General features: G+C 46.7%; 1 protein-coding gene across 1 annotated transcript in view; it reads left to right on the forward strand.

Annotated features, from left to right (window-relative positions):
* Positions 1-16460, forward strand: part of LOC116649196 (protoheme IX farnesyltransferase, mitochondrial) — a 125810-nt gene that overhangs the window by 97425 nt on the left and 11925 nt on the right. The window contains exon 6 of the mRNA XM_032431753.1: positions 13491-13723. Coding sequence (XP_032287644.1) covers positions 13491-13723 — 233 coding nt within the window. The remainder of the gene's footprint in view (positions 1-13490; positions 13724-16460) is intronic.

Raw genomic sequence — 16460 nt, forward strand, 5'->3', positions numbered from 1 at the left:
GCAGCCTCAGCCTTAGCCCCCCGGGTGTCCCGGCGGAGTCCTCTGCCCCGGTCCCAAAGCCTTGTGAGAGGAAACAGGATTGTCCAAGCTTGGGCCAGATGCGTCATCCCGGGTCCAGTCCCCTGGGGCAAGGGAAGGGGATGCAGGGACCATGAAGCGCGGGGGGGGGGGGGGGGAGTGGGGAGTCACACGGAGGACCTAAGGCTACTCCTTCCGCTGAACTTGAGCTTGCTCTTGGCCAGATGTGTATCTCAGGCGCTCATTCTGCTTTGTCGCTTTCTAGCTATGACCCACCTCCCCCACGCCCAGTGTATGCACTTTATGTCCAATTCTTTCCGTGAAGATAATAGATTTGATATTTCCTGAGTCTTGTGTTTTGCCTCACATACGGAGAGGTACGCATCCTCCCTCGCCATCCTCCATGTGTTTGACAGCTTGTCTGTGGGAGCATTGCCCGGTTCTGTCAAAGCCAGAGTTTTCTGTTTTAGGTTCTCTTTTAGGTTCTGTTTAGGTTCCATTTCTGTTTTAGGTTCTCTTTGTTTTCAGAGAAGACAGAGGGTTGCAGACACCTTTAATCGGCCCTCTTTACCTATTTTGAGGTCCCTCAGACTTAAATTTCTAATGTATCCTAAACATGTATTTTTTATTAAGTCATAACCTTTTTCCTGGTCTATCCTAACTCAAATGAATTGTTCTTAAGAATGTCAAGGTCTAGTGTTTCTTCTGTATATTTTAGAATTAAATAATTCCTTTGTCTAATTCAATTCATTAAGAATTTATTGATTACCGATAATGTTACCAGCACTGGCAAGTTCTGTTTTTATAATGCTCAGAAGGCTTATAATCTGGGTGAAAAAATTAGCCAGATGCATAAAACGCTTTGCAGACGGCCGAGACAGCCCACCAGTACGCACTGAGTGAAACGAGGGAATCAGGACAAACAAGAAGGGCTCTGGGAGGTCAGGAAAAGGAAGTCCGGGTAAGGACAGCCTGGATAGCAAAAGAGCTTCCTGAAAGCAGGCCTGGGCCGAGCCTCCTTCCTTGTTATTTTGAAACACATGTGTATTTTGATGACCTCTCCTGGAATTAGCCATTTTGCAGCTCGGTGATGCTGACAGGGAAATAATGCATGTCCACGTTCGTCTTTTCAACTTAATGGATCAGACGAGGGTGATCCATAACTGGGAAGCTGTAGGTGTGGGCTGCAGGTGGGAGAGATAGAAGGATAAGAGTGGACTGAAAGGTTATTGAGACAGGACAAATGAAAACACTTGGGGTCAGGGTCGGACAGTACTTGGTGTTTAAATAAATGACGGAGATGGAGTTTTCGAAGTGAAATGAATGGATTGTTTAGTTGGCATTATTAACTTAAAGAACGGGGTTTAGCTTAAGCATTATAGGGATTTACAAGAGACATTTTTCAAATTTACTGAAGGTTTTACCAGTAAGCACTTAAGCAAATGTAAACATTTTGCAGGTTGCAGGGGAGCTGAGAATATTATTCATCAGCCAGGCCCGCTGGTCCGGTGGACAAGTACCCAGGCCAGGCGAACGCCCCGCAGAGTTTCTAAGGATTGTTATGACTAGTCTCTGGATGTGTATATACTGCAAATGTAATAAGAACATAAACATTTTATAAGTATAGAAATTTCTTTCTTTTTAGTGTTAGCCAATCATTTGAAGTGGCAGGAAGAACAAATTTTGTCTCAACTTAATAATCATGGTGCTAAGGTAGAGAGTTGTGTTCTGAAAATCATTCCACATGACGAACCGCTCAGGATGAAGAGTCAGCAGAAAGGTTTTGCACACGTCATTGTGCTTCGCCATGGCAGTGGGTGCAAGGGGAGCACTGGTGTTTTCTGGAAGGGAACGTTCCTTTCTCTCATTGTCTTAAGGAAGAAGAAAGCATTTACAGTTACTCTGAAGCATCGTGAGTTGTGAACATTTCTTGCCAGCCGTCCTGGGGATGGGGGAGTCTTCAGTTCCCATGTCCCATCTTATAACCAAAAAACATTCAGATATTCTCATAAATATAAATACAAAGGGTTAACTATCACATCCTAGTAACCCAGTCAATCCCTTGTGGCCACTTGAGCAGTAAGTCCTAGGAGCCAACACCTTTCATTAATCACCTGGAGTCAGTGAGTCTCACATGCTGTCACTTTATCTCTCTTCTCGAATGAGACGAGGTGAAAAGATCTGGCATGATGGAACGCCATTCCCGTTGACCGGTGGTACATGGGGGTGGTCTGAAGGCGGTGTTCGTTCCTTCGTGTGCGTGGTTTGTAAAGGTCTGTCTCAGCCAACATTTGGGGCGCACTGGCCTTGGATACGGGGAACAGAAAGATGAATAGTCCAGAGTGCAGGCATTAAAGCAGTTCGGATGTGGTGGGATGGGCGGGAGGACTGAAGGACTGAGATGTCTGTGAGAGCCAAGGGCATGAGGACCACCCGTGGGCCAGGGTGGGGGGCAGGAAGGAGAGCAGGCTGATGGGAAACATGCCTGGAGGACTTATTTGGATGTGGAGGCCGAATCTCAGAGGCTGGGAAAGAAATGGCCACAAGAGACTGAAGAAAGTCCCGGAGGGGTCAACTCTAGGGCAGTGGAATGAGCGATCTGTACTTGGTGGCGGAGAACTTTCACTGGGCCGCTTATTGCAAAATGGCAGCCAACAGGCCAGATCCTGACGAGACCTCTTTTGTTTGGCCCGCTCTGCATTTCTACTGTTGCCAGCACTTAAAAAGCAGAAAATGCTAACATAAAGCCCCAGGTTTCTGGGCTTCTTTGCACGTTCCCACATAGTATGTGCCGGTCAGACCTGAGGACCAGTTCCCACTGTTTGTCACCACTCCTGTTTCTTCAAGGAGGCCCCCTTTGCTCCGTAACATCGCCAGCCTGGGCCCTGTGGACGTCCCTGCGTCTGCAGACACTGCCCTAGGCCACAGGCTCCGGTCTGAGCAGCTCTGCCCGAGGTGGAGTCCCCTGCACCTTCGTCTGGGGGTAGCATGCACCTCCAGGTACTCTCCAGAGCTGCAGGATGGGTAGTTTTATTCCCTACCCTCGCTTCTTATAAATTGTGTTTTATTAACGCTTTCCAAAGACTCCTTAAAATTCAGTGACCCTCACTTTATGGAGGTGAACAGAACCGCTTTTTGAAATAGAATCCTATAAATTAAAAAGGGGAGGGGAGGGGGTAGGAAAATTAAACCATCTGGCTCAACCGGGAAAAAAGGAAAACTATCGAGGTGTTACGGGAGCTGGGGGTAGTGGAGGAGTTCAGGAGTTTGAGAAATACACTGAGACAGGACCCCCTACGCTAGAAACTTGGTTTCCATGGACGGGATCAGACTACAGAAATCACTTCTTGAAAATTCATACAAATGGGTTATCCTTTATTTAGGCTGAATGGAGGTAGCGTAACTCAAGAGTCCCCATTTGCTTTATCCTTGAATTAGAAGGTGGCATTGCATCTCAGAGATCAACAGTGAGTAAGGCTCATCATCTTCACTCCCCCACCCCTGCCTACCTTGCTTATCTCCCTCCTAGATTAGTAAGATTCAGTTGATTTTCAAAACTCATTCAGCTCAGACCTGCTTCGTTTTCTTCCTTGGGGGGAAAAAAGTTTTTCTTAATATAATGCCACAGCCCCACGTCCTGACTATAGTCATGCCAAACATATATGCTTATTCTTGGATTTATTTATTTGAGAGAGAGAGAGTGCACGCCGGGGGTGGGAAGGTGGAAGGAGAGAGAGAGTCCTCAAGCAGACTCCCCGCTGAGCACAGAGCCCCTCATGGAGCTCGATCCCACGACCCGGAGATCATGAGCTGAGCCGAAATCAAGAGTCAGACGCTGACTCTTTTCTTTTAAAATATGATTTGTCTCCACCTTTTCTTCACCTGTTCCTTAAATTCTGAATTTTCATCAGTCCTTGTGGTAGCTGTAACTTGAATCTTGTTCAGAAATAGAAAACTCCTGAATAAGATGCTGGGGAAACATTTTCAAAACAGTTATCTGTAGAGACTTTCCCCCCCAAAACTCAGGTCAGAGCTCAAATGTGGGATTTATACAGGAAATTAAAGCTAAATTGGCTTGGTTTGATTAAGGTTTGGGGTTTTCTTTTGTCTTTTAAAGAAGGAGATGTTATTTTGTAATTTAAAAACCATTTATTCTGGAAGAATGACCAAGAAGTATGAGACTAATTTTTGTGTAAACCAATTACCTACAGAGCTGCTTACAGTATAAAGCCTTCTTGACTTAATGTAACGTTTCGTAGACCTCTCCGACACATGACTTAAACAGAAAGAACACATCTCTCCGGTCCATTATTTCAAAGTCAAGTAATTTAAATTACGTATATTAAGTGCAATAGTCATCAAATTAAAGCTTGCATATTTTTTTTCTCATTTGTTCCCAATTTCTACAGAAAATTCCACTTCAATAGAGCCACTAAGGATTGGTGTTTAGTAAACAAAGAAATACAGTATTTTAAAGGAAGAATAAATAATTCATAGAAATGTGTGGACAGATTCTCCTTCCTCTAGTCTGTTGTTTCTTTTTGGGAGTAGCCTTGGGCAGGAAAGGGAGAAGGAGAAGGCCACCTGTGCGCTGACGCTCAGTAGAAAGATATCTCAATTTGAAATGTAATTCAGTTTTGGATGTGAGTTTGGAAATAAATCATCACTCACCTCTCTGCATGAGCCGTGAACCTATTTGCCTGTGTGAATGAATATGAAAAAATCGTTTTAGTTCAATGGCTACATTATTTTTTCTGCCACCTTCGTCCCTCCCCCCATAGTGCTGTTTTCCTTATTCATCCCTTTATTCCGTTTTATTGAAAATTAGAAATTGTTTGCAATACCATTACACCCCATTCATCTGCTTTCCTAATCTTTCCCGTGTCAGTTATCTCTGGTGACAACCATTTGCAGAGATATGAACTCCCTCTCCTTAATAAAGGCCATTACAGTGTTGCAAATATGCAAGAGCACCAACATTTGAAAGGGGAAAAAAAAATGTTTTCTGTGTGATCCATTTAGTTTTTCCTGGTGCTGGTTTATTTTATTTTATTTTTTTGTGATTTATACAATAAAGTTAGATTCTTTTTTTTTTTTTTTTTTAAAGATTTTATTTATTTGACAGAGAGAGACACAGCGAGAGAGGGAACACAAGTACGGGGAGTGGGAAAGGGAGAAGCAGGCTTCCTGCCGAGCAGGGAGCCCGATGCGGGGCTCGATCCCAGGACCCTGGGATCGACCTGAGCCGAAGGCAGACACTTAACGACTGAGACACCCAGGCACCCCTCCAATTTTTTTTTTTTTTAAACTTTATTTGACAGTGAGAGAGGGAACACAAGCAGGGGGAGCAGGAGAGGGAGAAGCAGGCTTCCCGCCGAGCAGGGAGCCCAATGCGGGGCTGGATCCCAGGACCCTGGGATCACGACCTGAGCCGAAGGCAGTCGCTTAATGACTGAGCCACCCAGGCGCCCCTAAAGTTAGATTCTTAAAGTTATTGAAAATAAAAATAGTTTTGCCATTTTAATTATTATTAGAAAATGCTACACAGGGCGCCTGGGTGGCTCAGTCGGTTAAGCATCTGCCTTTGGCTCAGGTCATAATCCCAGGGTCCTGGGATCGAGTCCTGTGTCGGGCTTCCTGCTCAGCGGGGACCCTGCTTCTCCCTCTGCCTCTCCCCCCACTCATGCTCACTCTCTTTCTCTCTCTTAAAAATAAATTAAATCTTTTTAAAAAAAAAATGCTACACAACCATCGTACTTTTATAACTCACAATTGAGATGCATTCTTGAGTCTATATACATCTATTTTCATATTCTAATATGTATCCGTATGTCTTCGTAAGTTTGAAAAAATTAAATTGGGGGAGCAATTTACTGCAAGTTTATCAGCCCTTACCTTCAGTTCTCCCTTTTTCCTATTTAGATAATGCCGTCTCATTTTGCCAGTTCTTCTTCATGTAGCCGATGTTACAGTTTGAGAATTCATTGCACTCGCATTTGTTTTAACGTCTACCTTCCTTTTGGGACTAAACATCGCCCCCCGTTTTGTTCACTGCTGTATACCCACACTTAGCGCAGTGGCTGACTGTACCAGCAGTGAGAGAAATTGTAATAAATGAATGAGAGACCGCGTGAATGCAGGGCGCTCATTTGGTGAGCACTGTGCTAAGTGCTTTATTTACGTTCCTGCATTTAATTTTTAACTCTAAAGTACCTCCCATTCTACAGATGAAGAAACTAAGACCAGCGGGTTAAATAATTTGCTCAAGATCATACAGCTCAATGAGCCAGAGCCCCTGCCTTCCCCGCGGTCTTGTTCCTGAGCCTTTTTGTGTAAGCCACTTTGATGTGAGCTCCAACCTTGCCATTGAAAGAGCCCTAAGACACCCCCGATTTTACAGTTGAGGACACTAAGGATCAGAGAGGTTAGATAATTTGCCCCCTTTTACATAGCTAGTGCAAATCAGAACTTGAACTCAGACCACCTGATTCCTGTCCACCATGCTTAGTTAGTTCTGCTCCGGTATGGAAACCAGAGTGTCATACTATTACTACAAAAAGAACATGAACGCATTTTAAAAACATTTTTGGTATGAAAATGTTCCGGGAGACACAATAGCAGAGATAGTACAGCGAACCCCAGCAAACTTGTCACCCAGAATCCACAAGATCATCAAGACTTCAACGTGCTTGCTTCATCTCACCCTTGTCGTGGTGAAAACACTTAGCAGCATGACTAGGTTAAATCAAGGTGGATGGGGCAGAGGGATGTACCTACAGTTCCTCTGTGAGTTGCAAACAGCTAGGCTGCTTCCCTGTATTCCTTCCTCTTAGAATATGTCAGGAGACATATATCAAAAGACAGCGGGAAATGGGCGACCCACCCAGGCCAGCGGCAGGCAGCACCGAAGGTGGAGTGGAGATGGAGGCCTTCTGTAGGCTCAGCCTCCGTTGGCTTGGCCAGATGTAGGCCAGATGGGACAGCACCACCCTGGTGATGGAGGTGGAGTGGAGATGGAGGCCTTCTGTAGGCTCAACCTCCGTTGGCTTGGCCAGGTGTAGGCCAGATGGGACAGCACCACCCTGGTGATGGTAGAGCAGCGAGTCTCAGACTTTGACAAGCCTCTAGGTCACCTGGACCCCTTACAAGTCCCTAGGTGACGCTGATGCTCGGGTGGGTCTGGGGACCACACTCCAACAGAACCCTGGGCCCCACCACAGAGAGTTCCAGCGCGACCTAGGGAACCCCAGGAAGCCTGTCTGGCCTGTCTTCTCGCTTTGCTTCAAGAAATCAGGCCTCAGAGCAGCACTTGAAATGGAAGCCACCTGCTAAGGAATTTAGATGATAAAAGGAGCCAAAGGACTAATGGGAAAAAATGTTTAAGAAAAAAATTTAAGCAAAATTTTTAAACAGTGAATGATAGAAAGGGAAATAACTCTGGGTATGTACGTGTGTGTGTGTGTGTATGTGTGTCTCCAGATTTGAGATACTTTCCAAGACCCATCCAGAAGTGGGAGAGAACAGATGGGTTTTTTGATCAAGGGCTGAGCACTCCGATTAGGAGGAAGAGTATATTGAGTCGTGGACCTAAAATAACAAGAAGTCGATCTTGAACAAAATTATCCTTCAAGTCTTTGAGATGTAGCCGGGCTTTTATGTGTACTAAGGCAGAAAATCATAGTTGTGTTTAACTGAGATGAGAAAGGAACACACTTGACTAATCCTTTTCTGCATCAGAAATAGATCTCTTTATTAAAATGGCTAAATTTGTGGCGCCAAATGGGTGGCTCAGTGGGTTAAGTGTCTGACTCTTGATTTCGGCTCAGGTCCTGATCTCGCAGTTGTGAAATCAAGTGGTGCATCAGGCTCCACACTCAACACAGAGTCTGCTTCTCTCCCTCTGCCCCTCCCCCTGCTCATGCATGCACTCTCTCCCTCTCAAATAAATAATCTTAAAAAAGAGATAGATCTCTTTATTAAAACTGCTGAATTTAAGCCACTTTAATATCACCGTGATTGCTAAAGATTTCATGGTAAATCAGACTTTAAAAAATAGCCCAGAGGCCACTTGGGACACATTCTCTTCATCCCAGAACCATCACTGTTGCTAGTGCTCTTCCTGCTTGCAGTGGAGGCTCGCCATTCTCTTCCTCGAAAATACCTAACACGAACTTCTCTCGTGAGGTGAGCAAATGCTTGTCTGTCTTTGCTGGTCCTCAACGGCAGGCAGAGGGGTCCTTGTGAAAATCACATCTGATTATTTTCTTCCCCTGTTGAAAAAGCAGAGAAATCTTTTTTGACCCTGCATTTGCCCAGAGGCGATGTTCAGGTAGATGTCTCAGCATGGCCTTCCCGGGGCTCTCTGACAAACCGCCCCCCCACCCCTTGTGCTGTGCCCCCTGCCTGAAACACTGCCCTCCATCCTTCCAGCCCCTCTCCCGCCCACCCAGCACTTCTTGCTAGAATCCTTCCCTGCCCACCCCCAACACCCGCACGCTGTCCATTCGTGGTCCCAGAGTGCCTGTCTTTTTAACTGTCTCACTTCATATAAGTACCCCCAGGACAAGGACCATGTCTGTCTTACTGCCCACATTCTATCCTAGGTCTGTCCGTGGTTTGGTTTTTTTTTTTTTTCTTTTTCTTTTTTAATATAGTGCTCCCCATTGTTTTCATCTCAGGAAGTGCAATGGGAAGTTAGGCTATTTCTACAACAGGGTAAACCAAAGGAGCTTTTAAACCCATAGGAGGCGGCTCCCAGTGGAAGGCAACAGCCTAAAGACTCCAGCTGCCCCAGACCCTCAGCAGACCCAAGAAATCAGAGAATCAGTAAGTCGTATTACAGCCGCGTGCCCCCACCTATCAGTTGGATTAAACGAATGAGCCAACAAATAAGTCCCGAGTGCAGATCCTGTTTCCAAGTTACTTCACCTGTGTAGTTGACCCTTGAACAACATGGGTTTGAACTGCGCGGGTCCACATACATGCAGATTTTTTTCAGTAAATCTCTTAGAAAATTTTTTGGAGATTTGCAACAATTTGAAAAAACAGACGAATCGTGTAGCAGAGACATTTCAAAAAAATTGAAAAGTTAGGTATGTCATGAACACATACAGATATGTAGATACTAGTTTACTTTGTCATATACTATCATAAATATATATACATCAATTATAAAAAGTTAAAATTTATCAAAACGTACCCACACAGGAGAGGAACCATGAGAGAATGGACTCTGAAAAACAAACTGAGGGTTCTGGAGGGGAGGGAGTGGGATGGGTTAGCCTGGTGATGGTATTAAAGAGGGCACGTTCTGCATGGAGCACTGGGTGTTATACGCAAACAATGAATCATGGAACACTACGTCAAAAACTAATGATGTATGGTGATTAACATAACAATAAAAATTTTTAAAAAAAACCCACACAGACATTTGCAGAGTGCACATGGTGCCATTTGAGTAGAGAGAAAGGTAAACAAATGTAAAAGTATCGAATCATAACCAAATAAAATTAACTGCTGTAATAATTTCCTAACCACCTCTCATCGCAGTTGTGGTGAGCTCAAGTGTTGCGAGCATCCACCTAAAATGCCATGGGGTGGGGGGCGCCTGGGTGGCTCAGTCAGTTAAGCGTCTGCCTTCAGCTCAGGTCGTGATCCCAGGGTCCTGGGATCAAGTCCTACATCGGGCTCCCTGCTCAGCGGGGAGTCTGCTTCTCCCTCTATCCTTCCCCACTGCTCATAATCTCTCTCACTTTCTCTCTCAGATAAATAAAATCTTTAAAAAAATGTGGCGCTAATCATCTCTGCATGAGCAGTTCATCTCTCCAGTAAATTGTGAATCACAGCAAAAAGGGGTCTCTTGCAGTTCTCACTATCAGTAGTTAAGTTTGGGGGGAGTCAAAAGTTACATGTGGATTTTCTCTTTTTTATTTTTATTTATTTATTTTTAGAGCGAGTGTGCGAGTGGTGGGGGGAGGGGCAGAAGGAGAGGGAGAGAGAGAGAATCTTAAGCAGGCTCCACGCCCACCTCGGCGCCCAGCTCAGGGCTCGATTTCACAACCCTAAGCCCATGACCTGAGCCGAAATCAAGAGTCGGATGCGTAAGTGACTGCGCCGCCCAGGCGCCCCTGGATTTTCAACTGTACATTGGGGGCAGTACCCCATCCGCCTCACTGTCTAAAGGTCACCTGAGTCTTGGTTTCTCGTCTGTGCAATGGGAATAATCCTATCTGAATAAACGTGTTTTACTTTGTTAATTTCTGTTTTGTTTTTAACGCCATACCCAGTGTTGATACAGTTCCTAAAAATAGGCTTTCTCATGTAGTGCTGGTGGGAGGGTAAGCTGGTCTAAACCCTCTGGGGTATAGTATAGACTGGCGGTACCAGTCAGATCCCTAAAAATGTGCCTGTCATCTGGCTTAGCTATCTCACATCTGAGAATTTATCCTCGAAATTTATCCTAATCAGAACTATGAACAATAGTCTGTCTGTAAGATCTTTATGCCCACATTATTTCTAATTTCAAAAAGGGAAAAATATGAAGTGTCCAGAAGGGGTATGTTGATTGAATTAATCGTGGTATATCCAGAGATATACCACGTAGGCCACTCTGTACTATTAATGATGATGATACAAAAGACTTCTGAGTGGCACAGGGAAATTATTAAGACATACTGAAATAAAGTAAGGAACAAAACCACAGTTCAGTATGTTCTGTTATTTTTTAAATAGATATGTCATTTAAAAAAGGCAAAGAAGATATAAACCAGTGTGTTTCACTGAGTAATTTAGAATTTCGTATTTGTAATCTTCAGTAGTTCCAAATTTTCTGAAAAGAACAGATATTACTTCTATAGTAGATGTTTTAGGAAAACAAAAGCATCACAGGAAAGTAAACATCACAGAGTTTGCAGTTGGAGCACCTTTGCCCATAATGTGAGAAAACCATGAAGTTCACCGATTCAGGCCGCCTTGTACCAGGAGGAAAAATGTGTCCCTTGAGCCTCCAGGTGCTGGGGATGGTCGTGGCTACCTGGGTAAATAGCCTCCTTTTTCCTTATGTAGCTTGTCAGTCTCCCCAATTTCCATCCGTGCCCCTGAGCACACTGATGGAAACACCAAAATTAAGCCTCATGATTTTCTGGGATGCCTACAAGGGTCAGAAACTAAATTTCCATGTGAAATTGCCTATCTCAATAAATTAAATTCATGTGTGCTTTTCTAAAAGGGCTTTTCATAACACTAATACCTTTGAATCCAACTGGCTTCCACAGACCTAGGAGAAGGAGCGAACAACCTTCTTTTTTTTTTTTTTTTTTTAACACAAGGTCCAATTCAGGAAAAATAAAAATGTTTATGAGCCACATTTTTCTCCCACCCAAAATAAAACTTGCTTTTTTACAGTCCCATAGGAAAAAAACAAAACAACTGTTCTTATAAGCTATAAATGACCTTATTGCAAGAAGGACAACAGTTGTAACATTTTCACTGCTTTTTGGCCATCTTTTTCTGGGCATAGGTGAGATACAACAGCACAGAGCCATCCTCCTGATTTTTCATCTGGAGAATGGGGCCACTTAGTGTGGTCGTGGGCTTTCTCTGGCAGGAGCAGAGGCACTGGGGGGAGTTGTCAGGGTGGGATGGACTGGAAGGACAAGGCAGGATGAAAGTCCGAGGGGGCCCAAGCGACTGCTGCAGTGGGAAAGAGGGACCCCATGCTCCAGAAGAGGTAGCCAGGAGGCAAGGTGGAAATTCACCATCCACATGGAGCATGCTTGAACAAGCATCTTGGCAACAGTGTATCGGCATTTGTTCTCTTCTCCATCAAAACTCCTTCTCGCGGGGCACCCGGGTGGCTCAGTCAGTTAAACGTCACCCTTCCGCTCAGGTCATGATCCCCGGGTGCTGGGATCGAGCCCTGCATCAGGCTCCCTGCTCGGTGGGGAGCCTGCTTCTCCCTCTCCCTCTGCTTGCTGCTCCGTCAAATAAATAAATAAAATCTTTAAAAACAAAACAAAACTACCCCTCTGCTGGGTTCCATCTTCAGGGGTGGTGGCCACAGGATCTGATCTGATCGAGTGGAATCATTGAGCCCCATGCAGTTGTCTCGGAGGCGGAATTATGGCCTCCATAAGGAGAAGGCAGGCTTGAGGGACCTGCGTGGGTTTCTTAAGAAAGAATAAGTAGGGGCGCCTGGGTGGCTCAGTCAGTTAAGCGTCTGACTCTTGATCTCAGCTCAGGTCTTGATCTCAGGGTTGTGAGATGGAGCCCCACGTTGGGTTCCAAGGCGTTGGTCATGGAACCTACTCAAAAAAATAAAAATAAAAAAATAAACAAACATGCATATAACTGGGAACTTCTAGATCCGATTCAGCTACGCTCTCAAAAAGTCTTTCACAAGATTCCACAGAAAGTCCACCTTAAAAAGTGGGCCGTGATGAGAATCGGTCTTAGAATCCTCACTGCCAGTCGAGAGTTGTATTTGACCGTTACCACTGCGTATATAATATCGTAGGACTCCCCTCGAAATCCCGTCTCTGAAGCCAGCTGTGGCACGGAAGGAAACTCAACTGGAAGTGCCCTGTCACCGCGGAGCGGCCCCCTGGAGTTTCGCTGTTGGCACGGCGCTGGTCCCATGCTGAGCCTGTCATTCATTACAGATAGATGCACGCAGACACATGATCGTTATCCATTACTGCTAATTGGGTGATGTTTTTCAATAAAGTATAAATACACGCGCAGAAGGGCTTCCAGAATTAAGACACTCGTTCCTGCCCAAATGCTACAGTATTGTGTTGCGGGCGGTTTATCTGCAGCTGTCACGTCCCTCTCAACTGTAAAACGGAACCCTGTGTTGGGGCGCCTGGGGCGCTCAGGCGGTTAAGCGTCTGCCTTCAGCTGGGGTGGTGATCTCAGGGTCCTGGGATGAGCCCCGCATGGGGCTCCTTGCTCAGCGGGGACCCTGCTTCTCCCTCTGCCTCTGCCCCTCCCCGGGCTTGTGCGCGCTCTCTCTCTCAAATAAATAAATGAAACCTTAAAAAAAAAAAAAAAAAAAGCAACCCAGAGCTCTGTGCCAAACAGGCACTGGTCTGAGTCTGTCCTTACTCCGGCCGGCGGGGGAGAGCAGTCCACCCTCTCTGGGGCACAGATGAGCCGAGTGCCGCCCAGCACCCCGCAGCCAGGAAGGGGCCCAGCCTGCGTGCGAACGCAGGGCCGTCTAACCTCGACTCTCTAACTTCATCCCCAGCGGGCAGCTGCAACAGCAACGGCCAGAACGCCTGCAGACACGACCCCCGCCCCCCGATTTTAGGTGTCGCGGAGAGAATGCCGCGTAACCGGGAGCAGGGCGGGCCAGCACGCCGCCCCGGCCCCGCCACTGACCGGCGGATGGTTCGCTCGGACGGCGCGGGCCGCGCGCCGCGGGCCTCAGTGGACTGGACAGTGATTGCCCTGTGTTCGCTGCTCTCTTTCAGCCCGTTGCTAGCTGTGACCTTTGCCACTTGCTGTGCTGTTCCAGGAGTCGCCCTCCTGACCTGGGGTGTGAACCCGCTCACGGGAGCCCTGGGGGTCTTCAACATTTTCCTGTATACCTGCTGCTACACGCCGTTGAAGAGGATCAGCATCGCCAACACGTGGGTGGGCGCCGTGGTCGGGGCCGTCCCGCCGGTCATGGGCTGGACCGCGGCTACCGGCAGCCTCGACGCCGGTGAGTACCTCGCATCTGCTGTGTCCGCTTGGACCGCAGGGCGCGGCCGGGCGCCCGAGCCACGCCCTCCGTAGCGCCCCCTGCCGGCGAGCGCGAGCACGTGCTAGTCAGAGGCGCTTCCCGAATTCTGGTGCGTGCTGGTCCGTCTTAGTCTGTACTCACCGTCTCGGCAAACGGGCGGATGCGGCGGGCTGACTCTGAGTGCAGAGCCGGAGGGAGACCGTGTCGTCCGGCTTCCGGGCGAGCGTGCGCTTTCCGGGGCGGGGAATGTCTGGGGGAGACGCTAGAGGAAAAGCAGTGACTGCACAGGTGGAATGAGAAGCAGGTACCTAAAAATCACGGATCAGGTTGGGGCTGATGATTCCTTTGGGGTGTCCCGGCATGGTGGGGGAGTGTCTGGGACGAGGCCTCCGGCTCTCCTCTGGAAGCGGACGCCCCGTCGTGGGCAGCTCCCTGCATCAGCTCTTCACCCCCTGGTGGAGGAGCAGACCCATTTTCATTAGTTTCTCATTTGCTTTTATATGATTTGCTTAAATTGTTCATAGTGTCTACAGACCCTTGAAACACATCTACTTTTTGGTGGTATGTCACAACGAAATTTGTGGGGTGAAAAGAGCTCATTTTTACCATGTGTAAGGGAAGCTTCACAGTCTAATTAGCCAAGTAATTAGTGTTTTTGACCAACACTTAGGAAGGAAGTGGTGAGGTTTCCTGCAATATATGTAAGTACATATTTTTCACATGAGAGATCAAAAGGCAGTTGACCATAAACCATTGCCCCGTAAGCCACATTTCTGAAGCTTTTCATAAAAGCCCTTGCACTCTGACTTGGCAAGCTTACAAAGGCGATTACACCTTTAGCATGATCGTCTCTGAGAACGGTTTTAATATCCTGTAAATGTTGGAGTTTCATGAATCTACAAATAAAATATTCTAGACCGTACATGCTCGTTTGCTATAAGCCCCCAAGCCTGAATCTTGTCCGCGTGGGAGCCGTGGCGGCTCGGTGGTCGGGAACCAGCGCTGCGGGGCAGGGGTGCCCCCAGGTTCGGAGCCCAGCTCCACCTGTCATTAGCCGCGCGCCCTTTGGACGTTCTGGGCTTCTGTATGCTACTGTCTCCTCCTCTCCCATGCGGTCCCTTCTCATGGAGTTGTCATGAGGATTAAGTGAGTTATTATTAAGTATTCCTCATTGGTACAGTAGATGGATTCATACAGATCGAGAAAGCTCATGAGATTTTATTGATTTGCAAACTCTGAGTGGTTTGTAATTGTTACCAGGCTTGGTGGGAAAGACCGCTGGGTCCTTAGTGATGGTTGTCTTGGGCGAGGGTGGAGAAGGTGGGAAGCATGGGTTTGATATCCCTAGACTAGATGGTGTCTGAATTTCCCCCCTCGTTTGCACCTGCATACCACGAAATTCCTGGTCAGATTCCTCCTCCTAGTTCTGCCTGGAGCCCCAATCTTGACCCAAACGGCTGTCGCCCCTAGCTTTTTTTTTTACTCTAGTAAAACCTAGTTCTCCCCTCCTGTACCTTTCCAGAACTCTCTAGTGATTGCCCAGACGTCCGAGGTGGGGCCCCTGAAAGCGACCCCTCATGTGCAGCGATGTGGTGCCCCAAGTCACCTGCCTTTGTGATGGACACGGCCCCACACCCTGCCAGGAGTGCCAGAACCTTATGCAGGTTCCTCAAACCCAGCCTAAAGGAACCAGGCCCCCAAAACTACCTTTTCTCTCTGGGAACTCCCAGACGGAGTCAGGGCTGGGGCCAAGTAGGACAGCCCCGGAGACCGGTGTCACTGAAGATAGGTGGGGGCAGTCCGGTCCAGGGCCATGCTGAACTTGGTCACCTCTGTCATCTCTCGGTCACCTAGATTCTTGCTGAGGGCTAGAGGTCTTTATTGTACTCCCAGGCGGTTCCCTCAAGAGGATTTTGAGCCTCAGCGTGTGTTGGCTAGAGTTGCATCCCCAGAGGCCAGAGAAAGAAAGAACTTTGCAGACGTCTTCTCACTTACGTGTTCAGGGACGGTGTGGATTTGGTTAAACTGCTAATAGTCATACTTAAAATTTTAAAAAAACTTTTTAAATTTGGGATCTAGTCTTTCTGTAATCCAAATTCAATCATTTGTATACAGATTCCTTAATGAGGGATAGCTAAGGGCCAGACGTAGGTTGCAGGGTAAAAATGCATGTTTATCTTGAAAAATGAGACCCCATCACCTACCTGAACTGACCCTGACATCAGGCAGAGCCATCTGAAACAGATTGGTGTCACCACAGAGAGAAATTGGTTGAAGAAGGTTGACCTCTATTACATCCTTTTTCTTCAAATCCTAGAGGCACATGGCAGGGCACACAATTATGGCTTGGTGTACTGCCTCCTGAATTCTAATTCACCCCCGGGTCCAGTCCTACACCTGAAGTCTTATCAGATTTACAGAGTGTTACTTTACATAATGCTTTAAACTGCTTCCAAAAAAAGGGTCCAAAACATTAATTTGCTAGAGCAAACTCGAGATAAGCAGCAAGTCTTGGATTAAAATTGAATGAACCAATGAATCAATCAGTCAATCAGTGAATAAGTACCTTCCATTTTACAGCTGACAAAACTTGTTTAATCCCAAGTCAGTTGCCAAATATTTATTGAGCCTCAGCTATGTGCCAGGGCCTATAAAGGAGGAAGTGATCCAAAGAAATAAGGTAGAATCTGAGAGAATGTAGTTTCAACATTGATAT

Source organism: Phoca vitulina, unplaced genomic scaffold (assembly GCF_004348235.1).
Source record: "Phoca vitulina isolate PV1807 unplaced genomic scaffold, GSC_HSeal_1.0 scaffold47, whole genome shotgun sequence".
NCBI classification, from domain to species: Eukaryota; Metazoa; Chordata; class Mammalia; order Carnivora; family Phocidae; genus Phoca; species Phoca vitulina.